At 36.3% G+C, this 23,390-nt stretch overlaps 1 protein-coding gene across 1 annotated transcript in view; it reads left to right on the top strand.

Moving 5' to 3' along the window:
* Positions 1-23,390, top strand: part of arid2 (AT-rich interaction domain 2) — an 81,844-nt gene that overhangs the window by 34,177 nt on the left and 24,277 nt on the right. Inside the window, exons 4-11 of the mRNA XM_088923050.1 lie at positions 14,749-14,882; positions 16,404-16,622; positions 17,383-17,450; positions 18,196-18,265; positions 18,383-18,633; positions 18,998-19,094; positions 19,196-19,405; positions 20,292-20,459. Coding sequence (XP_088779176.1) covers positions 14,749-14,882; positions 16,404-16,622; positions 17,383-17,450; positions 18,196-18,265; positions 18,383-18,633; positions 18,998-19,094; positions 19,196-19,405; positions 20,292-20,459 — 1,217 coding nt within the window. The remainder of the gene's footprint in view (positions 1-14,748; positions 14,883-16,403; positions 16,623-17,382; positions 17,451-18,195; positions 18,266-18,382; positions 18,634-18,997; positions 19,095-19,195; positions 19,406-20,291; positions 20,460-23,390) is intronic.

Raw genomic sequence — 23,390 nt, 5'->3', positions numbered from 1 at the left:
ATGCATGATTTCGTACAAATAGAGATTCGTGGTTAGGACAAGAAATTGCAGGCCTCAGGTTAACATTCCTCAATCTTAAATACCTTTACCTATGACAGTGCAGTGTGTATAGTTTTGGTGGAAGAAAAGCATTGCTGGGGAGAATATTCCTAAGAATATAGCTAGATACAAGGGGGCAATGAATTTGTAGTCCCACACCTTTCCTATGTTATTGTGAAAAATAGTCACACACAGGTCCGAGCCTCGTATGTTCACCCTTACGGTTTAAGACTGCTGTGATTTTTGCCAACTTGGTACTGTGTGGGATTTGTCATAAACACAGGGACCATTTTGATTTTAGAATGCAATACTTAAAAATGGGCAGAGGGTGAAGTTGTAATGTTTATTATACTGCTTCACTCACAGACCTCCAACAAAATGTGATTTTGGAGAGAGCCCTATGCTTACAGGATTAGGTGGTTCTTGTCTGCATTCTTTTGTTTGACCTGGTCCTTTTTAGGGGAGATTTTGTGGAGCTTTGTAAGCTTCAGCTGTATCTTGTTGACTGAGTAGAGATCACTGAAATCATATACTTGATCTTCCTGAAAGCTTTGTGAAGTCATGCACTGCACAGCCTATTGAACTTGTTTATATAGAGTATATACAATACTGTCAAGCTGTGTTCCTCTCCTGTATTCCTACTGTTTCATTGGAGAATTTAATCACTCTTTGCAGCAAACTGTTAAAAAGCTCATACATTTATATAGAATTAGGTGGAATTAACTTACATGTAAAGGTACTTAACATTTGAGAGTTTGCAATCACTAGAGATGATGCTGAAATCTCAGTCTAATGTTTGGAATTTTCTTTACAAAATGCTGATCAGTGCAACATAAAAAGGGTAGCTGGCAGTGAAATACTCGTACTTATCACTGGAGCATAAGTAACAAGAATGTTTGATGTGAATTCATTGCTCAGTTTACTCGACACCACAAATGCAGGCAGGGCACAGAGCAGTCGAAGATTCTGAAGTAAGAAAACATGCTTACAAAAATCCCAAGGTTACAGAATACAGCTGTAGATTTCATTACAGCAGGGAAAAAAGAGATTTTAAAGTTTAAAGTGTTTTGATAATGCCGAAAACGTGCAATCCTCTACGAGTGCAATGTAGAGGGAAACAGAAAAGGAAAAAAAATCATTACTGAGGAAAACACTATACTGAGAAAAGACGTGTTCAGACCATACCACAGGCCTCCTTTTTATCTGAAGTTTTCATTTTCTCAGCCATTAAAAACTTGGTTTTGTCAAGCTACCATTGATTTTTTTAACAGAAGTGAGCAAGCATTCATGTTTGCATATATATGTATAGATTTAAAATGTATTCTGCACCTGTCAACTAAAAATCAAGTAGCACCTTTTCAGCTCTTTTTTTATCTCATGAAGTTCTTTGAAGTGTTGGTTGTGCTTTTCTCTTTAAGAACTGTGTGTGAGAGGGTAATTACAGCAGTGTGTTCTTGCGTTGCATGCTCTTTCCTATCCAGTTCTCCCTCACTGTAGTAGAAGTCAGGCAAAGGTCTGCTTTTGCAGTCTTGAGCTTATCACATTATTTTTTTGACTATAGAAATCTGACTGCTTTAGGATTAGAAAAGAGGTTAGGGTGGAAACTCCATATCGCAGTCTACAGCAAAAGCAAGTCTGAGTATAGTGTTTGGCTTTGGTATTAAGATTATGACACTTGTTGCATAACATGAAACACTGAAGTGGAGCTGACACTTTAGCACTGTGAGCATTGCTGTGCACTTGCTACACACTCCATAATAGCAAAGTAGTCTTTGAGCAGCCATATCTACCAGGCAGGGCTTAACAAAGCAGTCTTCATTGACTGAATTTTTACTAATACAAACCATATTGTTTAAGGCAGTAATAGTCTAGAATGAAGGATTTTTAATTTTCTTTTTATTTCAGAGCAGTTATTTTGAACTCATCCTCATGTACTGAGCACACAGGCTGTTGAGCTGTTGCCATATGTGCTCTGTGTCAGTGATTAGTACTTGCTTATCCATATATCACATGTCCATTTCTGTTTTTTTGGGCTTCCTCTGTTATCATTTTGGTTACTGAAACGTGGTAAGCACTGAGTTTAAGTTTTAAGTGAGGTTTGTGGATGGTTTATGTGCTGTGGTATGCTATTGCTCTAACATGAAACCAGCATCTCTTTAAGCTGCACAGTCTTGACAGAACTGAGAGTTTTGAATCACTAGGAAAAGAACTTATATATAGATTATGGAAATGATCAGTATGTTTAATTAAACAACAGACTGTTACAAGCTCTTCTCAGAAGAATTTAGACATCTGGTTTCTGTGCAGTGAAGTAAACATTAACTATTGTTTGTAGCCTAATTGTAATTAAGTGTTGAACAAAAACTGGTATTTAAGACATTAATTTGGTAATGCAAACTCCCATAGCTGAATAGTGCATGAGCTTTCCATGTCAACTCAACCATAGCATCCCACCTCAAGGTTTTGATATTAATACTGTATTCTCTGTAGTGGAAGAAAGAAGTTACATGTAAAATCAAGGTAAATGCTTAAGTCTAATGTTGTGCCTCGCAAAAAGGGCCTACTTCAAGAAATCATCATTGTGCTTTCAGTTCAAGTATTTGACTTGTTCCAATATCTCAAACTTTGATGAGGTAATTGGATTTTGGTTGATTTGGATGACACCCAGGAAGTGAACCTATGCCTTTGGTGTATAGGCAGCAGAAAAGTGTGTGTTTGCGCTTTCTTGCACACTTCTGATGTGAATCCATGAAAAATTATCAAGAAGCTTTGTTATCTTTGCATGATTTACTGACACACAAAAGACGACACCTTAGAGCCTCCACTAAGTCTCTGAATAGCCAGATTTTGCTGAATGACAGCTATTTCTATTACTGTAGATCAGCTATCCCATAGGTGGTTGGAAAATATCAGTACTCCTTTGGTTGCCATTTCCTAACACAGCTTTTCACATGTTTCATGTGGGAGGACTTCAAATCCAATTTTATACAGGGTTTTTGCCGTTTTTCGAGGTAGGGACAATGGGCTTTATGCATTTTTCTGAAATGCTGTTCCAGTGATTGTTTTGCAGGAGAATTGTTAAATTATTGATTGGTTTTGGAGCTTCTCATAAGTGCTATGCCAGATAAATATTCTTATGGAAAAACTGTTGCATGACATTATTTGGTTATCTAGTTACAAAATACACTGTTGTGAAACTAAGGTGGCGTTTTGATTTTGCTGGTAAAAAATCATGGAATTCACCAGTTGTGCTGTCTATCGGTCAGCACCACCCTATTAATTTATTTTATTAGAAAATAGTTTCACTGCTATTATAAAGAAACGTGATGGTTGTATTTTCTAGGTTTTCCTGATTTCCTGCTTTTGCACTACTTTGAGAAACCATTGAAAAACATGTTGTTTATGGTTAAGAAAAGAAAACCATTAACTGCAGATTTATGCATTGGGTCGGATATGGCTGAAATGGCTGCATAATGATAACTAACTGACCTGTTAAAGGCCCTGCACTTGATAATTGTGGAGGTCAGTATCATAGTGTCAGATTTTGACAAAAAGCTAAAATGCCATAACTGAGTTGGTGAATGCACTCTTGCTGAACGGATGGCCAAATCCTTCACAGTGTAGTATGGATAGCCATTGGCTAAAGTAAAGATCACCAATATTACAGAAAGCAGATATTCTGGTATTCAAATTGACCACATCTACAGTACTGCATCTACATTGAAGTACATCTCGGTGTTCCTTCTCTTCCCTTTTCTGTCACAGCCTGTACCAGGGGTCAGCAACCTTTCATAAGTGGAATGCCAGTAGTTCACACACTTGTTTTTATGATTCTGCATGTCATTGATACTTTAATGTCAATAATAGCACTTCTTACATTTTGGTTAATAAAAACTTAAAGTATAATATAAAAAAATAATGAATGCATACAGTGGTGTGAAAAAGTGTTTACCCCCTTCCTGATTTCTTATTTTTTTGCATGTTTGTCACACTGAAATGTTTCAGATCATCAAACAAATTGAAATATTAGACAAAGATAACACAAGTAAACACAAAATGCAGTTTTTAAATGAAGGTTTTTATTATTAAGGGAAAAAAAAATCCAAACCTACATGGCCCTGTGTGAAAAAGTGATTGCCCCCTAAACCTAATAACTGGTTGGGCCACCCTTAGCAGCAACAACTGCAATCAAGCATTTGCGATAACTGGCAATGAGTCTTTTACAGCGCTGTGGAGGAATTTTGGCCCACTCATCTTTGCAGAATTGTTGTAATTCAGCCACATTGGAGGGTTTTCGAGCCTTAACCGCTTTTTTAAGGTCATGCCACAACATCACTCACTTCATGTGTGAAAATACCTGTTCACAGAGGTGTGTTGATCCAGATGCTGAAAAAATTGTGATCTATTAAACATCAGTGGTTTGAAATCTGTGTATTTTCCAAAGTTATCAACATCTGAAACATAGGGTATCACTACGATGTAATACATTGGTGTTTAAATGATAGTTTTGAAAAAATTCAGAAATCACCGTCAACAAAATGCAAGAAGTTTGACATCTCCTGGTGATTTTGTTAAGATGCTGTTGAAGTTCCAATAATGAAAATCAAGCAAATATCAAACTTTGTGCTAAATTGACTGCAGTGCATTTTTAAAAAATCTGTCGCTGTCTGGATTAATCAGAAGAGAAAACATCGGCCCAAGGAGTTGGAAATCCTGAAACCTGACAAAATAATGATGAAGTTCTCACATGTACACTCCAAAATCAGCAACACGGATTATGCAATGTTTTGAAAGTTCTTTAAGTTGTTGGAAATAGTGGATAATTGAGCTGTCAATATCCTAAGAAAAAATGGCAAATTTTGCAAGAAATGCATTCCATGTTTCAAAAAAACATGTAACAGTTTGATCTACAACCTGCAGACAGAGATTGAGTTAATTTATATGCGTGGTGATTTCAGCTAGAAACATTAGTTTTGCAACCCATTTTTCATCATCCAGTTCGAGGTAGTTTTGACCCTTTTCTGACAAATCTAAATTTTGCATCAAGACTGTCAACAAAGCATGCCAAAAACTTCCCACGGCTTTACAGTGTTTGACTTTACACTTAAGTGTGAAAAATGTTATCAGTGCCATGGATTGCAAGGTTTCCTGTGGAAAAAATAGGCCAATCTCTCTAACAATAATAAACCAAATGAATCATTTCTTTCTACACCAAAGAGCTTTTATTGGAAGCATGTTGTACAGAATTACAAAATGGTAACACATAGTTTTTTATCATTTTTTTAACTTAATTTCTTTGTGGTTTATTAGACTTATTTGCAGTTAAAAATCCCTTTGCATGACAATAATGGCACATGTGCCTTAGATTGTTGATCCCTGGTATATGCCTTTCCCTCATCAAATATGAGGGCAGCAAGGTGTTTATTTGAATATGATTTACATTTTTTAGACAGTGTGAGGAATCAATTAAAAAAAGGAAACAATATATAGTTATATAGGGTAGAATTTAAAGTAAAAAATATGGGATGTTTTGTTAAAATTTTATAACTCACTAGTACGGCTGCATATAGAATATTGTGAACAACATATTGCATTTCTGGAATCAGTTCAGAAAAGAGCAGACAGTTACATTCTGAGGTTCAACAAAGAGTCCTACATTGACAGGCTGAAAACTGAACCTTTTTAGTTTTGAACAGAGTCTACAAGACAACCACATACAAGTCAAGATCTTCTAAGGTATATACAAAGTCAGCTCAGCAGACTTCTGTAGAGTGAAAAGTGAAACACAAACCAGAAGACACAAGTGGAAACTATGTGGAAGTACATTTAAAACTGACACGTCTTTACCCAAAGGGTTGTGAGAGTATGGAACAAGCTTCCCTGCCATGTTTTTGAATCTGTTACCAGTTACCAAATTGGCAAGATGGGCAAAGTGGTCTCTTGTTTGTAACCATTCTTACTTTATGTTCTTAACAGGCGACATGACCTTAAACACAATATAAATGGAATACCTTCTTGCTATCATTTTTTCCTAACTATATTTGACCCTACTGCAATATCTCGAGTAATAAAGAGCATGGTGAAAGAAAGAAAACAGGATTCCTCATGGGGTTCTTGCTGCTTTTATGTTTTATACCTTCCAAAAGCAAGAAAAGATTCCACCATGAGGAAATTCCATTAAAATACTTTGGTGTGCAGTTTATCACACTGTGATGATGTTCACCTGGGAGCTTTAACGATTAAACTGCTTCACCTCTTTTTAGCCAGTTACACAGCACAAACTTAATTTGGCAGATGGCCAGGCTGTCTCTCTTCCTTAGAAAAAGTGGTATTGGGCTGTAAATGTTCCAATTACCATTACAGGATCAGGAGCACATTTTTTATTATTTGTGCTTTTTTTTAAGACTGGTGTTACGAACATTTTGAATTTCTGCGATCGTCTTTTTTTAGTCTTTTTTTTTTGCTAATTGAAATTCAGTTGCAGTTTCGTTAGAAATTGGATGTCTGAGCTACATTTTTAAATGAGGTTGTTTGGAGGCCCCATCTTCTTCCCATGCCATTTGCTGAATACAAATACACATGCATGCATATGTGTTTTTCCCAGACCTTTGGCCAAAGTCTGCATGCTGTACTGTAGAATTTGCTTCCTGGGATGTGTGCTAACCCCTTATTTGCCCCTCCTTTCTGGAATGTGTTATGGCTGTGGGACTGTTAGGCTCAGTCTACAGGGAGCAGGCAATTCAGGGAACCACAGTAGCTGCTGAAAGCACAGAAAGCTCCATGGCAACGATTACAGTGCTCATGAACCTGTCTGTGTACAGAACACTAAGTGAAGCTTCATGTTCAGTGAAAAACCCTGAAGCATTGCAGAATTTCTCAATGATGGGGAGGGTGGTGGCAGAGTCTTTATAACGCATTAAAGGCAGCAGTTTTTAACTGTAATAGAGCCTACATAAAAATAGTCATGGCTAATAGAATCATTTGCATTACTACATAGTTGTTGTGAGCAGTGATACAGCAAACATATTGTTTGGCCTGTTGCCAAATTCCCAATACTGTTATAATTAAATTGTTAGGATTTCCTGAGGTTAAGGAAGCAGTTATGAGCTGTGGACGGTTGGTAGGGAGTAGTGATTAAGGTTCTGGACACCTAACTGGGATGTCATGGGTTCAGATGTCACTGTAGTCTTCAACAAGGTGGTTTACCTGGATTGCTCCAGCACAGCCTAGATGTAAAGACTGGGACCAAAATTATATGTAAAAAATAGTAACCATTCTAGGTTGTTTTGGATGAAAGTGTCCACCAAATAAATATCATTTCTCATTCTTCCTTATGTAAAAGTTTCAACTTGAAATACTGATGTATTTGTTCTATTTACCATCATCCACATTATGATCAACATACCACCCTAAACAAATATGATGGGCTTAAACTTTAGGCTCTATCCATTTAGGTTGTTATTATTAAAAAGGAAATAGAGGTGATTATAAAAAATATATATATTTTAATTTAATCAATGTGTAGTGATTTAGGAGATAAAAGAAATAAGTAAGAATTTATGGCCTACTGTATAAGGCGAGAGAATTCCTTCAATGGGGAGATGCAATTAGAGGATTACAAAGGATTACACGGATCTGTATTGGGATTTTAGATCTTTTTCATTTATATCAGTGGTGTAGATTTTGAGATACAGTGGGTTAGGGTTAGTGGTGTGAAAAAGTGTTTGCCCCCTTCCTGATTTCTTATTTTTTTGCATGTTTGTCACACTGAAATGTTTCAGATCATCAAACAAATTGAAATATTAGACAAAGATAACACAAGTAAACACAAAATGCAGTTTTTAAATGAAGGTTTTTATTATTAAGGGAAAAAAAAATCCAAACCTACATGGCCCTGTGTGAAAAAGTGATTGCCCCCCCTGTTAAAACATAAATCAACTGTGGTTTATCACATCTTTGGAAAGCTGAGTTCAATTTCTCTAGCCACACCCAGGCCTGATTACTGCCACACCTGTTCTCAATCAAGAAATCATTTAAATAGGACCTGCCTGACAAAGTGAAGTAGACCAAAAGATCCTCAAAAGCTAGACATCATGCTGCGATCCAAACAAATGCAGGAACAAATGAGAAACAGAGTAATTGAGATTTATCAGTCTGGAAAAGGTTATAAAGCCATTTCTAAAGCTTTGGGACTCCAGCGAACCACAGTGAGAGCCATTATCCACAAATGGCCAAAACATGGAACAGTGGTGAACCTTCCCAGGAGTGGCCGGCCAACCAAAATTACCCCAAGAGCGCAACGACGACTCATCCAAGAGGTCAGAAAAAACCCCACAACAACATCCAAAGAACTGCAGGCTTCACTTGCCTCAGTTAAGGTCAGTGTTCATGACTCCACCATAAGAAAGAGACTGGGCAAAAATGGCCTGCATGGAAGAGTTCCGAGATGAAAACCACTGCTGAGCAAAAAGAACATAAAGGCTCGTCTCAGTTTTGCCAGAAAACATCTTGATGATCCCCAAGACTTTTGGGAAAATACTCTGTGGACTGATGAGACAAAAGTTGAACTTTTTTCCCATTACATCTGGCGTAAAAGTAACACAGCATTTCAGAAAAGGAACATCATACCAACAGTAAAATATGGTGGTGGTAGTGTGATGGTCTGGGGCTGTTTTGCTGCTTCAGGACCTGGAAGACTTGCTGTGGTAAATGGAACCATGAATTCTGCTGTCTACCAAAAAATCCTGAAGGAGAATGTCTGGCCATCTGTTCGTGACCTCAAGCTGAAGCGCACTTGGGTTCTGCAGCAGGACAATGATCCAAAACACACCAGCAAGTCCACCTCTGAATGGCTTAAGACAGTGGTTCTCAAACTGTGGTACGCGTACCGGCAGTGGTACGTGGAGTGCCGCCAGGTGGTACGCCAAATGACCCTGGAACTGTGTAGTGTGCACTGAAAAATCGGGACGGGTTTTCATATTTTGTATTTTAATACGTGTCGGAATACGCAGCCTACGTACTACGATACAGTGCGCGCTAATACTTCAGTGGACACAAGAGATACTCTGTAATTCTATACCACTCTATAGGAATGCGTGCTACGGATGCAAGTGACCAATTGTATTTAAAAAAAGCTACTGTATCTCCAGCAAATAGGGAGAAAGGAGAATGTGCGTGATTTTGGAACTATGCCAACATTGTAAACACAGGAATGCATAGAAATACGTGCTACGAACGCAGGTAATCTTGTGAGCACACGAAAGCGTGATAACAGAAAAATATTTAAGAACTGTTCTAATTTGAGAAAAATACACCGAGCGTCTCTGTGTTTCGCTCCCATGCGCATGAAATAAAAACTTTAAATAAATACGGAAATAAAAACGGAAACGCGAAAAAATGCAAGCTTGCGGATTGCTAAAGCAGGTAAGCTACACTATTTTTGAAGAACCTTATTTACCGTTGGCAAAAGAGCTGACACATATTATGTGTAGAGAAAAGGCTGCTAAACAGCTCGACCTGCTGCCCCCCTCCCCCTGAAAGACACAGTCATTCATAGAATTATTGAAATGAAGGATTATATCAAAAGTACACTGATAGAGCGCGTTAAGATGAGCAGATGTTTTTTACTGCAATTAGATGAGTCTGTAGTCGATTTGGCCAATTTGCTCGTTGACATTAGATACGAGTTTGAGGGTATGTCCCATGAAGACTTTCTGTTCTGTAAACCGCTACCAACAGGAACTACAGGAGAGCACATATTTCAGCTTCTGAATGAATTTATCGAAGAGAATGGCCTCGACTTGATAAAATGCGTCTGAGTTTGTACAGACGGTGCTAGAGCAATGACAAGCCGACATAACGGTGTAGTTGCACGAATTAGAGAGGTTGCTCCAGAAATTAATGTACGCATTACAACATCCACCGCGAGACCTTTGCCGTCAAGAAAATGCCTGACGATTTAAAATCTGTTAGACTCTGTTGTGAATTGTATCAAGGCTCGAAAAATGAATTCACATCTGCTTTGCTCAACTAAACAGGCTCACCCCTCTCACTGAAATGGTGCTTTTTTATTAGTTGTTGTTAATGGTTTTTTTTTCTGTAAAACACTTTGAGAAGCCACCTTTAAAGGCGCTATATCAAATAAAGTTTATTATTATAATATTTATTATATGTATGTGTGAGTATGTGCACGTACACTCATGTTGGTCATTGAGAATTTCTGGGGTTCCTATGAGATGATGACTTGTAGGTGGTACTTGGATGCTTTGGTTGGATTAGGGGTGGTACTTGGTCCAACAAGTTTGAGAACCACTGGCTTAAGAAAAACAAAATGAAGACTTTGGAGTGGCCTAGTCAAAGTCCTGACCTGAATCCGATTGAGATGTTGTGGCATGACCTTAAAAAAGCGGTTAAGGCTCGAAAACCCTCCAATGTGGCTGAATTACAACAATTCTGCAAAGATGAGTGGGCCAAAATTCCTCCACAGCGCTGTAAAAGACTCATTGCCAGTTATCGCAAATGCTTGATTGCAGTTGTTGCTGCTAAGGGTGGCCCAACCAGTTATTAGGTTTAGGGGGCAATCACTTTTTCACACAGGGCCATGTAGGTTTGGATTTTTTTTTCCCTTAATAATAAAAACCTTAATTTAAAAACTGCATTTTGTGTTTACTTGTGTTATCTTTGTCTAATATTTCAATTTGTTTGATGATCTGAAACATTTCAGTGTGACAAACATGCAAAAAAATAAGAAATCAGGAAGGGGGCAAACACTTTTTCACACCACTGTAGTTAGTAAAGTTGTTAGTGTAGCTTGATAATACCAAAACAGCAGAGTGAGCAATCATTGTAGAAGCAGCAAATGTAAGGTTTGGAAAGTTAACCGGGCAAACTGGTAAATTGCATTTAATGTAGACAAGTGTAGGGTAGCTAGCAAAAGCAAACTGAATACTAACTGGCAAACACTGAGCTAGAAAAAGCTGTTGATGATTTGAAGTGTTTATGTTGACAGATCATTTAGATCTCCTATACAATGTGTGTAAGCAAAATTTTAAGATGTATAGATAAAAATATAGAATTTTAAATCAAAGGATGTTATGGTAAAACTGAATAAAAGATCAGGGTGCTACATACAAATAACCTTTAAATGCATGAAACAAAAGCAGGAGGCACTTTTTTCTTCAAAGTTGTGCGACTATAGAACCAGCTGTCCAGCTATGTCATTGAAGTCTATGCCCTTGCTTCTTTTAAATAACATGTAGGTGAACACCTCAGATAGAATAACTATTAACTACCAAATGGGCACGATGCACTAAATGGCCTCCTTGTGTTTTGTGATCTCATAATGGAATAGTACTTTACATACTTTCATGGTTGTTAGTAAAAGTTTCTTGTATGCACAAGTATTTCTTTACTTCAGATTCCATTGTAATTTTAATGTGTAGGTTTTAAAAATTATATTTTTATGGAGGTATATAGTATAATGAACATATGTAAAGGCCTATACATTTAAAACCTTATTTCTTTGAATCAGTTTATGCTCAAGTCTATATACTTTCTGTAGCTCTGCATTATATATCTTGCTAAATTTCATTAATACAGAACAAAAACTTTATTAAAAGGCTTACATAGTTCTCGGCAGTAGTTGTATAGTATTCTAGAGGCTTGACATATCACAGCTTCATTTGATATTTCTTCTGTAACAGTAATTTTTTAAGGAAAGGCTTGAAGCAAACGGCTAATATTTGTTAAAGAACAATTTTTCTTTTCTGGGCAGAAGTACCACTGTTTCGACTAATTGCCTGTGCAGTTCCACTTTAATGACAACATTGTTTGAAAAGATTTTGATTGCTATGACTACTATCTGTTTTACCTTGAGGGGTTCAGCGTTCGGGTGTCACTGCATCTGGGTGCCTGTGAAAGCAGGAATTCAGTTATGTCTGATTGTAAAGGGCAATCTGAGCCATTATTCATATCCTCTGTGATCTTGATACTTACCTTAACGGGGTTTTGCGCTTCGTGTTGACTAATTTTTAGCACCTGGATGGCACCATGAGAATGTTATTATCATCAATATAACATAATATAATATAATAGTGCCGTGCACTATACAAATTTTATCATCTTGGTGTATTCCTTTCACTTTTATTCCTGGAATTGTCTATTGTCACCACCTGCTGAGAGGCCATTTTCATTGGGAAAAGTCACAATGAACTCACACTTCTATGTACCCATATATGGAATTTATTTTCCTGATGAAAAAAAGACTAATTTGTTTGTATTATGCAAGGATAAAAAGTCTATTAGCTCTTTTCAGTGAAAGCTGTGAGCTCTAGCTGTGTTTGATTTAGACATGCGTTGAGCGAAAGTGCATATCTAATCCAGGATACACAGTGACTCTGCAGGTGATTATTCTACTATTAGTCAGTTTCCACATTGAATGCCTCTTAATTCCAGTATGAAAATAAATAAGGAATTAGGCCTTCCATTTTGAATCTAAACCAATGCCGTTCTCTCAAACATTATTCCACTTTTGTATAAAAATGGACAGTATCATAAGTGCTTGTTATTTTGGGTTGACTGCAGTGTTTGACCAGATTTAGTGATTCTGTCTGTGATGTCTATTATTATTATGATGGGTAATCTAAATTGTATGTCTTTTCTGCAAATGGGTTGTTATCCTTAAGGATGGCAGTTCTTTTTCTTTTCGACTTGCCATCATCTTAAAATTATCATCAAATGATTCACTCACGTTCTTTAATATTTTGACTTGAATATATACTCACTTTTATCGTAGAACCTTTTTAGGTGCTTTGTGAATTGACAAAAGTTAATTTTCTTTTTTGTGCTTAGTTTATTTGCATATATTATAATTTACATGCACATGGCCTATACTGCATAAATTATTATTTTTTTTAAATCTAAATTTCTGGTAAGATCTGACCAACAGTGTTTGTAATTCTGATTCATATGCCTGCAATTGTAACTGCTAAAAAAGTTAGTTTGTATGATAGCATTCCAATCCTAATTGCTTTCAAAGCAAAACAAAAGCAAAAACACATACTAGCAGCATTTCCATGATTGCCATTACATTCCTACTTTTATATCTCTTTATATCTAACTAACCAACTTTGAGCTTTGAGACGTTAATCCAGATAGTTTAAGTACCAGTATATGAGTGAGGCCACTTCCCATTTTAGCCTTTGTCTACGATGTTACCTCAGTAGGTGGCCGTTTATTGCTCCAGGCACTGCCTCGAGATTATTTTTGAAGAATTCTAGGAAATTGGGCACAATAGCAGTGGACCAAAGGCCCATAAAAGATGCTTTCAAGTTTGTTCCTGAAAACACTTCCAATTCTGTCTTGTAGTCCCAGTTTATGTGTTTGATTAGAAGTATGCAGCTGTGCGATTTGCTTTTGCTTACTGTTCAGTACTTAACCTTTTAACGTAAAATCTCTTTTTAAAAGTAGCAGTGAGGTGCATTCATTGCCGTTTTGATAAATAACCTGCTTGCTGTGAGAAAGAATGTTTCTTCTTCTTCACCAGTCCCATTGACAAACATATTTTTGTGCCCCGTGTATTGGAGCTCATAAATAAATTACATCTGTACCCTGGTGCTTCTTTTATGGTAGTTGTTCATTTAATATGGCAAGATTAGCTTTTTTTTTTTAGAACAGGAAAGGGCAGATGTTTTTTTAGTGGAAACCACTATGATTGTGGATGTAGGTTGCATATCACTGGATTTTAAAGGAATAAGAAAGTCACAAAGCAAGTAGATATGGTTTTGCCGAAGAGAGTTTTGAAACCATTCTTTTCAGGTTCCCCCTCTCCTTGCTTTCTCAGCAGGCTTCCCAGCCTCCTCTGCACAGCGAGGTCTTTGATGCCAGGAGCAGGTTCTTTATTATTTAAATCCTTGCTTGTTTTGAAGGCTTCAAATCATTAACAGTGTGACAGACAACGCAAAGTTTTAGTTTTCCTCACTAGATTAATCCTTTGGGTCACTTTTAAATAGGAACAGCACTGAGTATGAATATTTGTTTTATTTTGTAAATACTCTGGGGCGAAAAAAGGAAATTTTCCTTGTTACACAAAGGAATGCATGTCTATTTGATCAGCTCACTAAGGGAGTTTCAACACTCAAATCATAATTTTCCTTTTCCATTGCATATTTCAGGAGACAGAGTATCAGTTTTTTATCTGTTCTGTGTGTGTGTGGTGAATGTCATTTAGATTGCATTTCAGTCAGTGATTGGTATATTTCCCTGTAATTTCTAGGAATTGGGAAGGTGTCAGTTTTAACAAGTCTAAATTAGGATACTAAAAAAAGCACTTTTTCCATTCAAGTTGTAGACAGAGTCATTTTAAAAATGGGTAATATTCAGGGGTTCTATGAGCTCTATTAGATGTTCCTAACTCTAATATGGTAAAATCATATATAGGGAGAAATAAATTCCAGGTATTGTGCTTGAAGAAGCAAAAATAATGTGAAATTGAAAATGGTGTAGAAACCTTTTTAGGTGATCAAATGTTTTTTTCTCACGTTGTATTTCAGAGTTTAATATTTATTCTGCTTTCTGGGTTCTGTTTAAGGGCTTGACAAGTGGTATATTATTTGGAGTGCAACAGATTTAAACCCAGTGCCCCAGTAACAGTTGCTGGCCTCTTTCTGATTGGCAAGGTGTAATTCCAACGTCTTTTTTTCTATGTCACAGCTATTTGGAAAAGTACGAAAAAGTGCATCATTTTGGAGAAGATGACGAGGAGGTACAGCCTGGCAATCCAAAACCATCTCTTCCCATTGGTGCAATACCCTGCTCCTACAACTACCAGCAACACACTGTATCAGGTACGCCATTTCAGCAAGGGCTTGGGCGTTTTCTCCCTTGTTGCCTTACTTTTACCTTTTCTTTCTACTGCAGCATTTATTAATCTGTTTGTTTTGTTCCTACAGTTTTGAATTGTTGTCTGAATGTTTTTAACTTTAAATAATATTGTTAAACAAGTGGTTATCTCCTGATCTTAGTGTAGTTTGATGGGTAAGAGAGTACAGTGTGGAGGGGGTTTGGGCAATTTATACTGATTGGATTACACTGTTGTATAGCATATAGATACTGCCAAAGTGGTACTTTTTGTAACTAAGTCTTATATTCAGACACTGATCTTTTTGTGAACATTTGTTATAGTAACCCTTTCCATCTTATACAAGGCAGATCAGATTATTCGATTGTTCTTTAGCCTCACACGTTGCTCGCTCTGTCCTGCACTTGTTGGGTAGTATTTCACTACGTATATCTCCTGAGGCCACCTTAGGGCAGGCGTGCATTGAGAGCTCATGCTGAGATGTTTATATTTAGGAGTGCTGTCTTGAATACTATTGGGAGGCTTTCCTGTTACAGTACTGGTAATACATAGTAAACAAGCCCTCACTGGCAAGTGTGTTGCCTGGCATCAGGAATGTTTTTTATTAGAAGGTCCACACTTTAGTATTTGCTGCTAGATTAAACGGCAGTTTAACATTATTCACCCTATATATATAGTTCTATATTTAAAAATAATGTTGACTGTGAAAATCATTAGGACAAATATATTTACCCTCTTGTCTGAAATGGGAAAAATAAGAGAGTAAACTGTTTAAATGTAGGTCAAAATAACATGAATACTGACCTGACCTGAATCCAAGTGAGATTCTTACTGGCTATGAAAGAAGCCACAGCTGCTGTAAACTCAACCCTTTTGAATGAGCTCAAAGTGACTCACACTAAAGAACTGGAAACATGCTAATCTCAGCGAAAGCTGGAAGATTTGAACACTCTTAATAGTAGATTTATATCCAAGCATTTTGTTGGTTATTGGAGGACTTTGTAAAACTATAATTTAGTTTTTTTAATAAGATTGCAGAATTGTTATTGATCCTACATAAAGAAAATAAAAATGTCTTTGAGGAATCTTGTTTACTGTAATACCCTTAATTTAATAAACTACACTTGGAAGGGTTTGATTGCTTAATGTTTTGATGATAAATTCTACACATTTTTAGCTTTCCATATAACAAAAAAATCATCAACTGGGGGAAGTATTTTAAGTCCATGTATTTCCAGACCTTTGTGGCTTAACAGCTAGCCTATTGGGAGTTCTGTTTTTGTAAAAACTTAATGGTGAAAGGTGAAAGAAACAAATATATGAATAATTCATGAAGTCCACAACACTACAATTACAGTGACTGACCGTAGATTATTCAGTTATTGGTTACATACCACCCAATTAAATGTCTGCTGTGAAACAAGGTTAAATTTACACCTGTTAGAGGTTTGACAAACTTGTTTTAATCAACATTTGATTAAACAAATCTTGCATTTGTCTCCTTCAGATTATCTTCGCCAAAGCTATGGGCTCTCCATGGAGTTTGTCACGCCGTGTGACTACAACAAACTGGTGCTCTCTCTTTTATCGGGCCTCCCTAATGAAGTTGATTTCGCCATTAACGTTTGCACTCTTCTTTCAAATGAAAGCAAGCACGTCATGCAGCTTGAGAAAGATCCTAAACTCATCACATTGCTACTAGCACATGCTGGAGTCTTTGATGACAGTAAGTCATTTCAGTCATTTCTGACAGTCATATCAGTCTTCTACTGTTTTGGTATTTGTTTGGTATTGCCTTCTTGATTTTTTTTGTAAGGTAATTTTTTGTTGAAATTAATATAATGACATAACTCATTACTTTATACAGTCAGATTTTTTTGTTGATGCTATTCACAAAAAATGTCCCATCACTCTCAAGATTTCATCCTGATGCTTTTATATTTGGGGATGATGGCCAGGATTATATAAAAGTAGCTCAAAGGTAACATCACTAATAGCAGTTCAATGTCATGTGACTAGCCATTTCTGAATTCAGTGTTTTGAACCTGTGATTATTACTCTGAAAAAATGATTGAAAAATGGTGATTCCCCAAACAACATTTAAAATAAAAAGACTGTTACATACACCACATTCTTTTTTTTCAACTGCCAGAAGGTTATTGGACTTTAATGTTACTTCTTAATTTTGAATTTACTATACTGAAATATTTCCAGTCTGTTTACAGTAAAATGACATTACAGTCTAAGCTAGATGCAGGGTCTAGATTTGGGTGAATTGTCCCATGGTAAATGTAAGCTTATTTTTGAGAATGGATACATTTATGTCTCTTTTATCATTTAAAATAATTTAAACCAAGGTGAATGCTTTTTTGAAAGTAGGTTATCACTGATGTAAGGAGGAATAAATGGAAGGCTAAATTATTGCTCTTTCTGATGTCTGAAGGTTTTTTTAAGCTTTTCTTCGTGTTTGTGTGCTTGTATTACAGCACTAGGAAGCTTTTCTGCTGTATTTGGGACCGAGTGGAAAGAGAAAACATCTCGAGATTTTGTAAAGGTAATCTTTCATAAATGCACCCTTATCATTTAATGACAGTGTATAATAATGCTTAATTTGTTTCCATTTATTAGCACTGTTTTTTGTAAGTATCTGAAAGCCATTTACTCAGTATTTATTAATAGACATGATTTTATTAAACCAGAAAATTGCTTTAGCCTTGAACACCCCAAATGCTTTTTAGTGCATTTCTGAGCAAATAGTAAAATAATTCCTATTTCAAACTATGTAAAAAAGTTTGAAAGAATTCTGTAATAAACTACTTTGCTTTACCCATGAACCATTTTTTCTTGATTTTGTTGTTTTGTTGTTTGTGAACTTCATCTTTGATGAAGTATAGATAGCAAAAGTTCAAGAAGAAAATCTTTGCATGTTTTTTGGCATCCCATATGTTGTAACCAACATTTTTCACACCAAGTCATTTCTCTACCTTGCTTTCATACTTCATGAGCAAGTGCAGAACTTTACCACAATGCCATAATTAACTTCCTCTGCACAATTTTTCTCATTTAGATTAGACGTTTCTGTGGGTGTAGATTACTACAGTACTCTTCTGTATGAGCAAATCATTCATAACACATTTCTCAGGGAGAGTATTCTCCTGATGCTAAAACTCTTTAGTATCAACAGTTTTGCCCTTTTTTGTATTTTAAATAGTCTTATCTTTATAAATAACTGAAAATACAGTATGCATCGCTGCAGTTGTGTAACAATGAAATATTTTAAAACTTTTTTTTTCTTATAGTTATGGAAGGACATAGTAGATGATAATGAAGTAAGGGACCTCATTACAGACAAGAGCAACAAATCACAAGGTAGGTGAACTGAATTTCCATTGTTTCTTAATAAAGCTTGAGCTGAATTAATTCAAATTTTTCTAGAGCTGAGTAAATGTTGAATTCATAATTTGTACATTTTCTTTTTCACTGAAGATGGTACGACTACGGAGGGCAGCTGGGATTCTCTTTTCCATCCTCCTCGGAATGTCGGCATTAATGACATTGAAGGACAGCGGGTGCTCCAAATTGCAGTTATCCTTAGAAATCTTTCATTTGAAGAAGGAAACGTTAAACTTCTGGCAGCTAATCGGACTTGTCTCAGATTCCTATTACTGTGTGCCCACTGTCACTTTATTTCTCTAAGGCAGCTGGGTCTGGACACTCTGGGCAATGTAGCAGGAGAGGTAAAGATCTTGTTTTTTGGTGTGGACAGTGTCATTCTGATTCTTGTTTTAAAGTTAACATTTGCCAGGGATTCATCAATTTTAAGAGATTAATTTCTTTCCCATTAGTATTTGAAATAGAAAATCTCTCTTTATATACTTTTTGAGTAAAAATGAGCCTCCGATGACAATAGTATAAAGATAGTGACTGTTATTGGGAATGTTTTACAAAATGTGATTTCCATCTTTTTCTCTGTCTGTAAAAAGTCACAGATTGTCAAGATAGTTTTAGAGGAGACTGATGCAAACTGATGGCAGCTATTTCTTTTGTCTTGGTTTCTCTTATAAATGTGATCACTAGTAATGATAATTTTTTACTTTGCAGCTTCAGTTGGATCCTGTTGATTTTAGAGCTACTCATCTTATGTTTCACACTATTACAAAATGTTTAATGTCAAGAGACAGGTTTTTAAAAATGAGGGGTGAGTATTTCTTGTATAAACACAATAGTTCTTATTTTGTTTTTACTTGAAACGTGTAGTGCATTTGGCCCCTGACCTTCTTGGTTTGGTTGTATTTTCAGCAATGGAAATCTTGGGGAACCTTTGTAAAGCTGATGATAATGCAGTCCTCATTTGTGAGTATGTGGATCAAGAATCCTACAGGGAGATAATATGTCATCTCACTTTACCTGATGTGCTGCTTGTAATCTCCACACTAGAGGTGCTATACATGCTTACAGAACTGGGAGATGTAACTTGCACAAAGATAGCTTCTGTGGACAAGAGTATAGGTATGTACAGTTTTACCCCCCATCTTTTCAGTTAAGTAGAAAATAAGCTTTAATGGTCTTTTACCTTAATGTTATTTTTTGTATCTCTTAATGGTACAGTTGTAATACAATTCTAATTTTGATGTGGAATCTGTCCAAATCATTATTACTTACACTTGCATACTTTATGGAATACACAGTTTTGTTTATCTGACTCCCATTGATGTCATGCCAAGATAAAGTAACAGAAGGGGTTTTATTGAAAGTGAATGTTCTTTGGCTGACCATAACTGTTTTCCGGAAGTATCTGAAAAATACTTCAATGTGTCAGGCAAGAGTTGAGGGCAAAATATAATATGTTGTAATTAAATTGTTATTTTTGTGAGTTTAATATTTATTATGAAATCTCTTATGGGATAAGTTTTGTTTTCAGTTTGAGTCTTTTGTCTTACAATATCTAAGTATTATTTCTCTCCTTATGTGCTAACACAAGTGTCAGCTCGAATATTTATGGAGAGGCACAGTTACAGTATAATTAAATACATTTTTTTGAAAGACTGCTGGATATACTCCTGTGTGCCAACACTAAACAAATGCATCTCTGTAGCTGGAATCAATAAGTTGTAATTTCTATACTCTTACCTAGAGTATTGTGCCTGAAATGTAAGCAGCTGCATAATGGAATATTATGATTAAGTTTAAGGAATTATAAACAGATGTATTTTGTTTCCTGTTGGTGACATACTTTCCTTCAAATAAATACAATAGGGAGGAAATTATGTAATTAGACTATATTCTTTTTTCTTGGACACTTAAATGTTTTTTTCATGTTTGTTTTAAATGCCCAATGGCAATACTAATATAGAAATTCCACAATGAAATTATTTCCTTTTCACTCACTTCTCAGATCTTTTAGTTCGTTTGGTATCGGTGGACATCCAGACCTTTGGACCTGATGCACTCACAGCAGTGAAGCTTATTGAGCACCAGAGCTCCAACAGCCAAGTGGTGTCTGAAATTAGACCCCAGTTGGTAGAGCACGTCCCTGCACAGCTACATGGAGCTTCTACACCAGGTAAGAGATACAGGATATTTACTACAATGTTACAAGATAATAATACGGCCTTTGCTTCTCTCTGAACTTAATCTTTGTCATCTGTGTTAATGTGCGTTTTTGAAAATTCCTGAACCACCTGCGCTACATTATGAGAATCTAACACTACACATAAACAGTAGTTCTCGCATGTTTCCCACAAGCCAAAGGAGATATACGTTTTAAAATATGCCTAACTTCATTAAAAATCATTGGTTTTGTGTTGGGCAAAAGCTCTCAAGAGTAAAGATATCTAAAATATTGCAGTACTTTCCAGCATTTACGTTTGTATTTGATGATGATATAATCTCTGGAATGTGTGACTAATTCCCTCTCTATTCTAGAATATGGACATTACCAGTAACCTTACTTATTGTACTTTTTGGTATATAAGAAAGGTGGCAAATGACAGAAGACCTTCTGGCTCTTCTTTTTTGTTGAGCAAAGTAATCCTAAAACCAGCTGAATGAGACACTTGTTCCAAACACACACATCTCCTTATGTAGTGTTTTTCTCTCTACCCCTCTGAATTCTCTCTCTTCTAATTGTAACCCTATGTCAATAATAAACGTAAAGAAGTGTCCTTGGTTGACCCTGTATGTACAACATAAGTTTTTATGTACTTTGATCAAATCTATTCTTAATCTCCTTTGTTCTAGACTGAAGTGATTTAGTTCCTGCAAACTGTGTATAACAATCTCTTGAGACTAGGAATCATTCTCATTGCTCTTCTTCTAAGGCTAGAATACTACTTTTGTGGTATCAATACTGAATACAATATTCTAAATGAGGTTTTGGTAATGGATTGTTAAACCTGAACATAACTTCTCTAGATGCAAACTCTACACTGTTTCCTATAACCCCAAGCAGGGTGTTTTCTTTTTTATTTCTTCCCTGCATTCTTAATAAGTACATAGTGCATAGCTTCCTGCAGCTCAAAATCACCCATGCATGATATGCATAGTGTTGTTCCTACATGTTCCTACTTTTTTGGATCACTTTACACTTTAAATTTCATTTGCCAGGCATATTCTGAACCCATTATTTTGTCTAACTTTTTTGGTGGAAGTAACTTGTATTTCCTACTGGATGCCACTCCTCCCTGCTTTTCATAATTAACTCTAGTTAAGTCTGTACTCGAAACTAAATCATTGATATAGTACAGAAAGAGCAGCAGGCTTAAATGTATTACACACATTTATTGGCAAGCTATCTTCCAAGTAGAATTACCCTAAATCAATCCATATGTATTCTCTGTCAGTTTTCCCTGCATGTTGCATGGCACTACTACTTGATTCGGTGATGGTACACTATTTGTGTGATTGCGTTGCAAATCTTGCATTCGTTATAGGCGGATGAATAGGTATAGAAAACAGGTTGATTTTGATTTGGAATCGGTTAATGTTAGTCCAACGCGAAAGCTTCAACATCTAGCTAGTAAATTTGATCAGAAATGGAGCGTTGGCTAAAATAAAGTCTACATCTGAAGTAGGCAATCTCTCAAAAAATGCCCATGAACCTGAAAATTAAAAATTAAATGACGGTGATGAGGAGATTGACAAAAGAAAGAGTGAAGAGAAAGAACTCAAAGATATGTTTCAGGCAAGTTGGCTGAAAATATACCCATGGCTCAAAATGAAAGATGGAGAATTGAGATGCTCAGCTTGTAACATGTTCAGTAGTGTGAGGTTTACTAGCTGGTGTTAAAAAAATTTTTAAAAAGCTATTTCTTTAATGTTGGATGGGTCCACTGATAAGTAACAGTAAGCAGCTCATTACCTATGTAAGGTACATACATGAAAACAAAGTTTTTTAAGAAACTCTAAAATTGCAGATGGAAGGGAGGAAACCATTTGATATGAAGCAACTAATGAGCGAAAATAAAAATAAATGGCTGCCAAAGAGTAGTTCAAAAACTCAGGGAAGAATTCAGTTCAGAATGAACCAGATTGTACTGCACAGCTCTCCGGCTTGCCCTTGCCGCAAGTGATGCAGTCAAATCTGTGGACCAAGTGAAAAGGTTCTAGAAAGACTTGAGGCTTCTGAAACAACTGGAGGAGCCAACACTGAAGTTTACCACATACAGTGAGGTGGTTGTGAATTCAAAGTGCAGTGTCCGTTGTATGCAGATCATTAGAAGCCCTGAGAGATCTGCTAGAACATATGGCTGCCTCCAGCACTCAGGACTTTGATAAAGCCAAAGGTCTTTTTATTGCTGTCAGACAATTCAACTTTGTGGCCCTCTGTCATTTGATGAAAGATGTACTGGTGCCTATAGTCCTTCTCTCAAAGCATTTTCAAAAGGAAGACAGACTTCTCCACCATCCAGCCTATAGTTCCGTATACTAAAGGGGCACTGAGAGCTATTACTAATAGAATTAGTCCATCCTGGTCCTTAAGAGCAGGACTTTTTTAGTTAGCTCTCTTGAAGGGAACAACTTTAAAGGAGACAAACTGTTTGTCCTATACAAAAGCCTGCCTTTGATGACAGCATGAAAAGCAGATACATGGGTTGCTTGATTAGGAAAAGAAAAAAATAATCATCCTTCTCCTAAGTTATGTTCTTGTACCTTCAATGGAGAGGAGGTTGGTAATGAAAGACAGATTCACAAGGTAGGACTGTATTTACAATGAACTTATGAACCTCATGTTGTGTATTAATTATTTCGATGCACTCGTTTCATTAGTCTGCTATTATTCCCCTACAAGATGCTGAAATCCCCCCCATGAGCTTCACGTAAAGGGGAAATTTCCCCTCATTTTCCAAAATTAATTTTAAGCCCTGGTATTCTCTTGGTCAACCAGTTATCAATCCATGTGCATACATTACCTTCTATTCTTATATCTTTTAATGTAGGAATTAATTTCTGATGAGGGATTTTATCAACATTTGAATAGATCTTGCTATGGCTT

This window comes from Atractosteus spatula, chromosome 8, assembly GCF_055471065.1.
Source record: "Atractosteus spatula isolate fAtrSpa1 chromosome 8, fAtrSpa1.hap1, whole genome shotgun sequence".
NCBI lineage: Eukaryota > Metazoa > Chordata > Actinopteri > Semionotiformes > Lepisosteidae > Atractosteus > Atractosteus spatula.
This window is presented reverse-complemented; position numbering and strand designations above follow the sequence as displayed.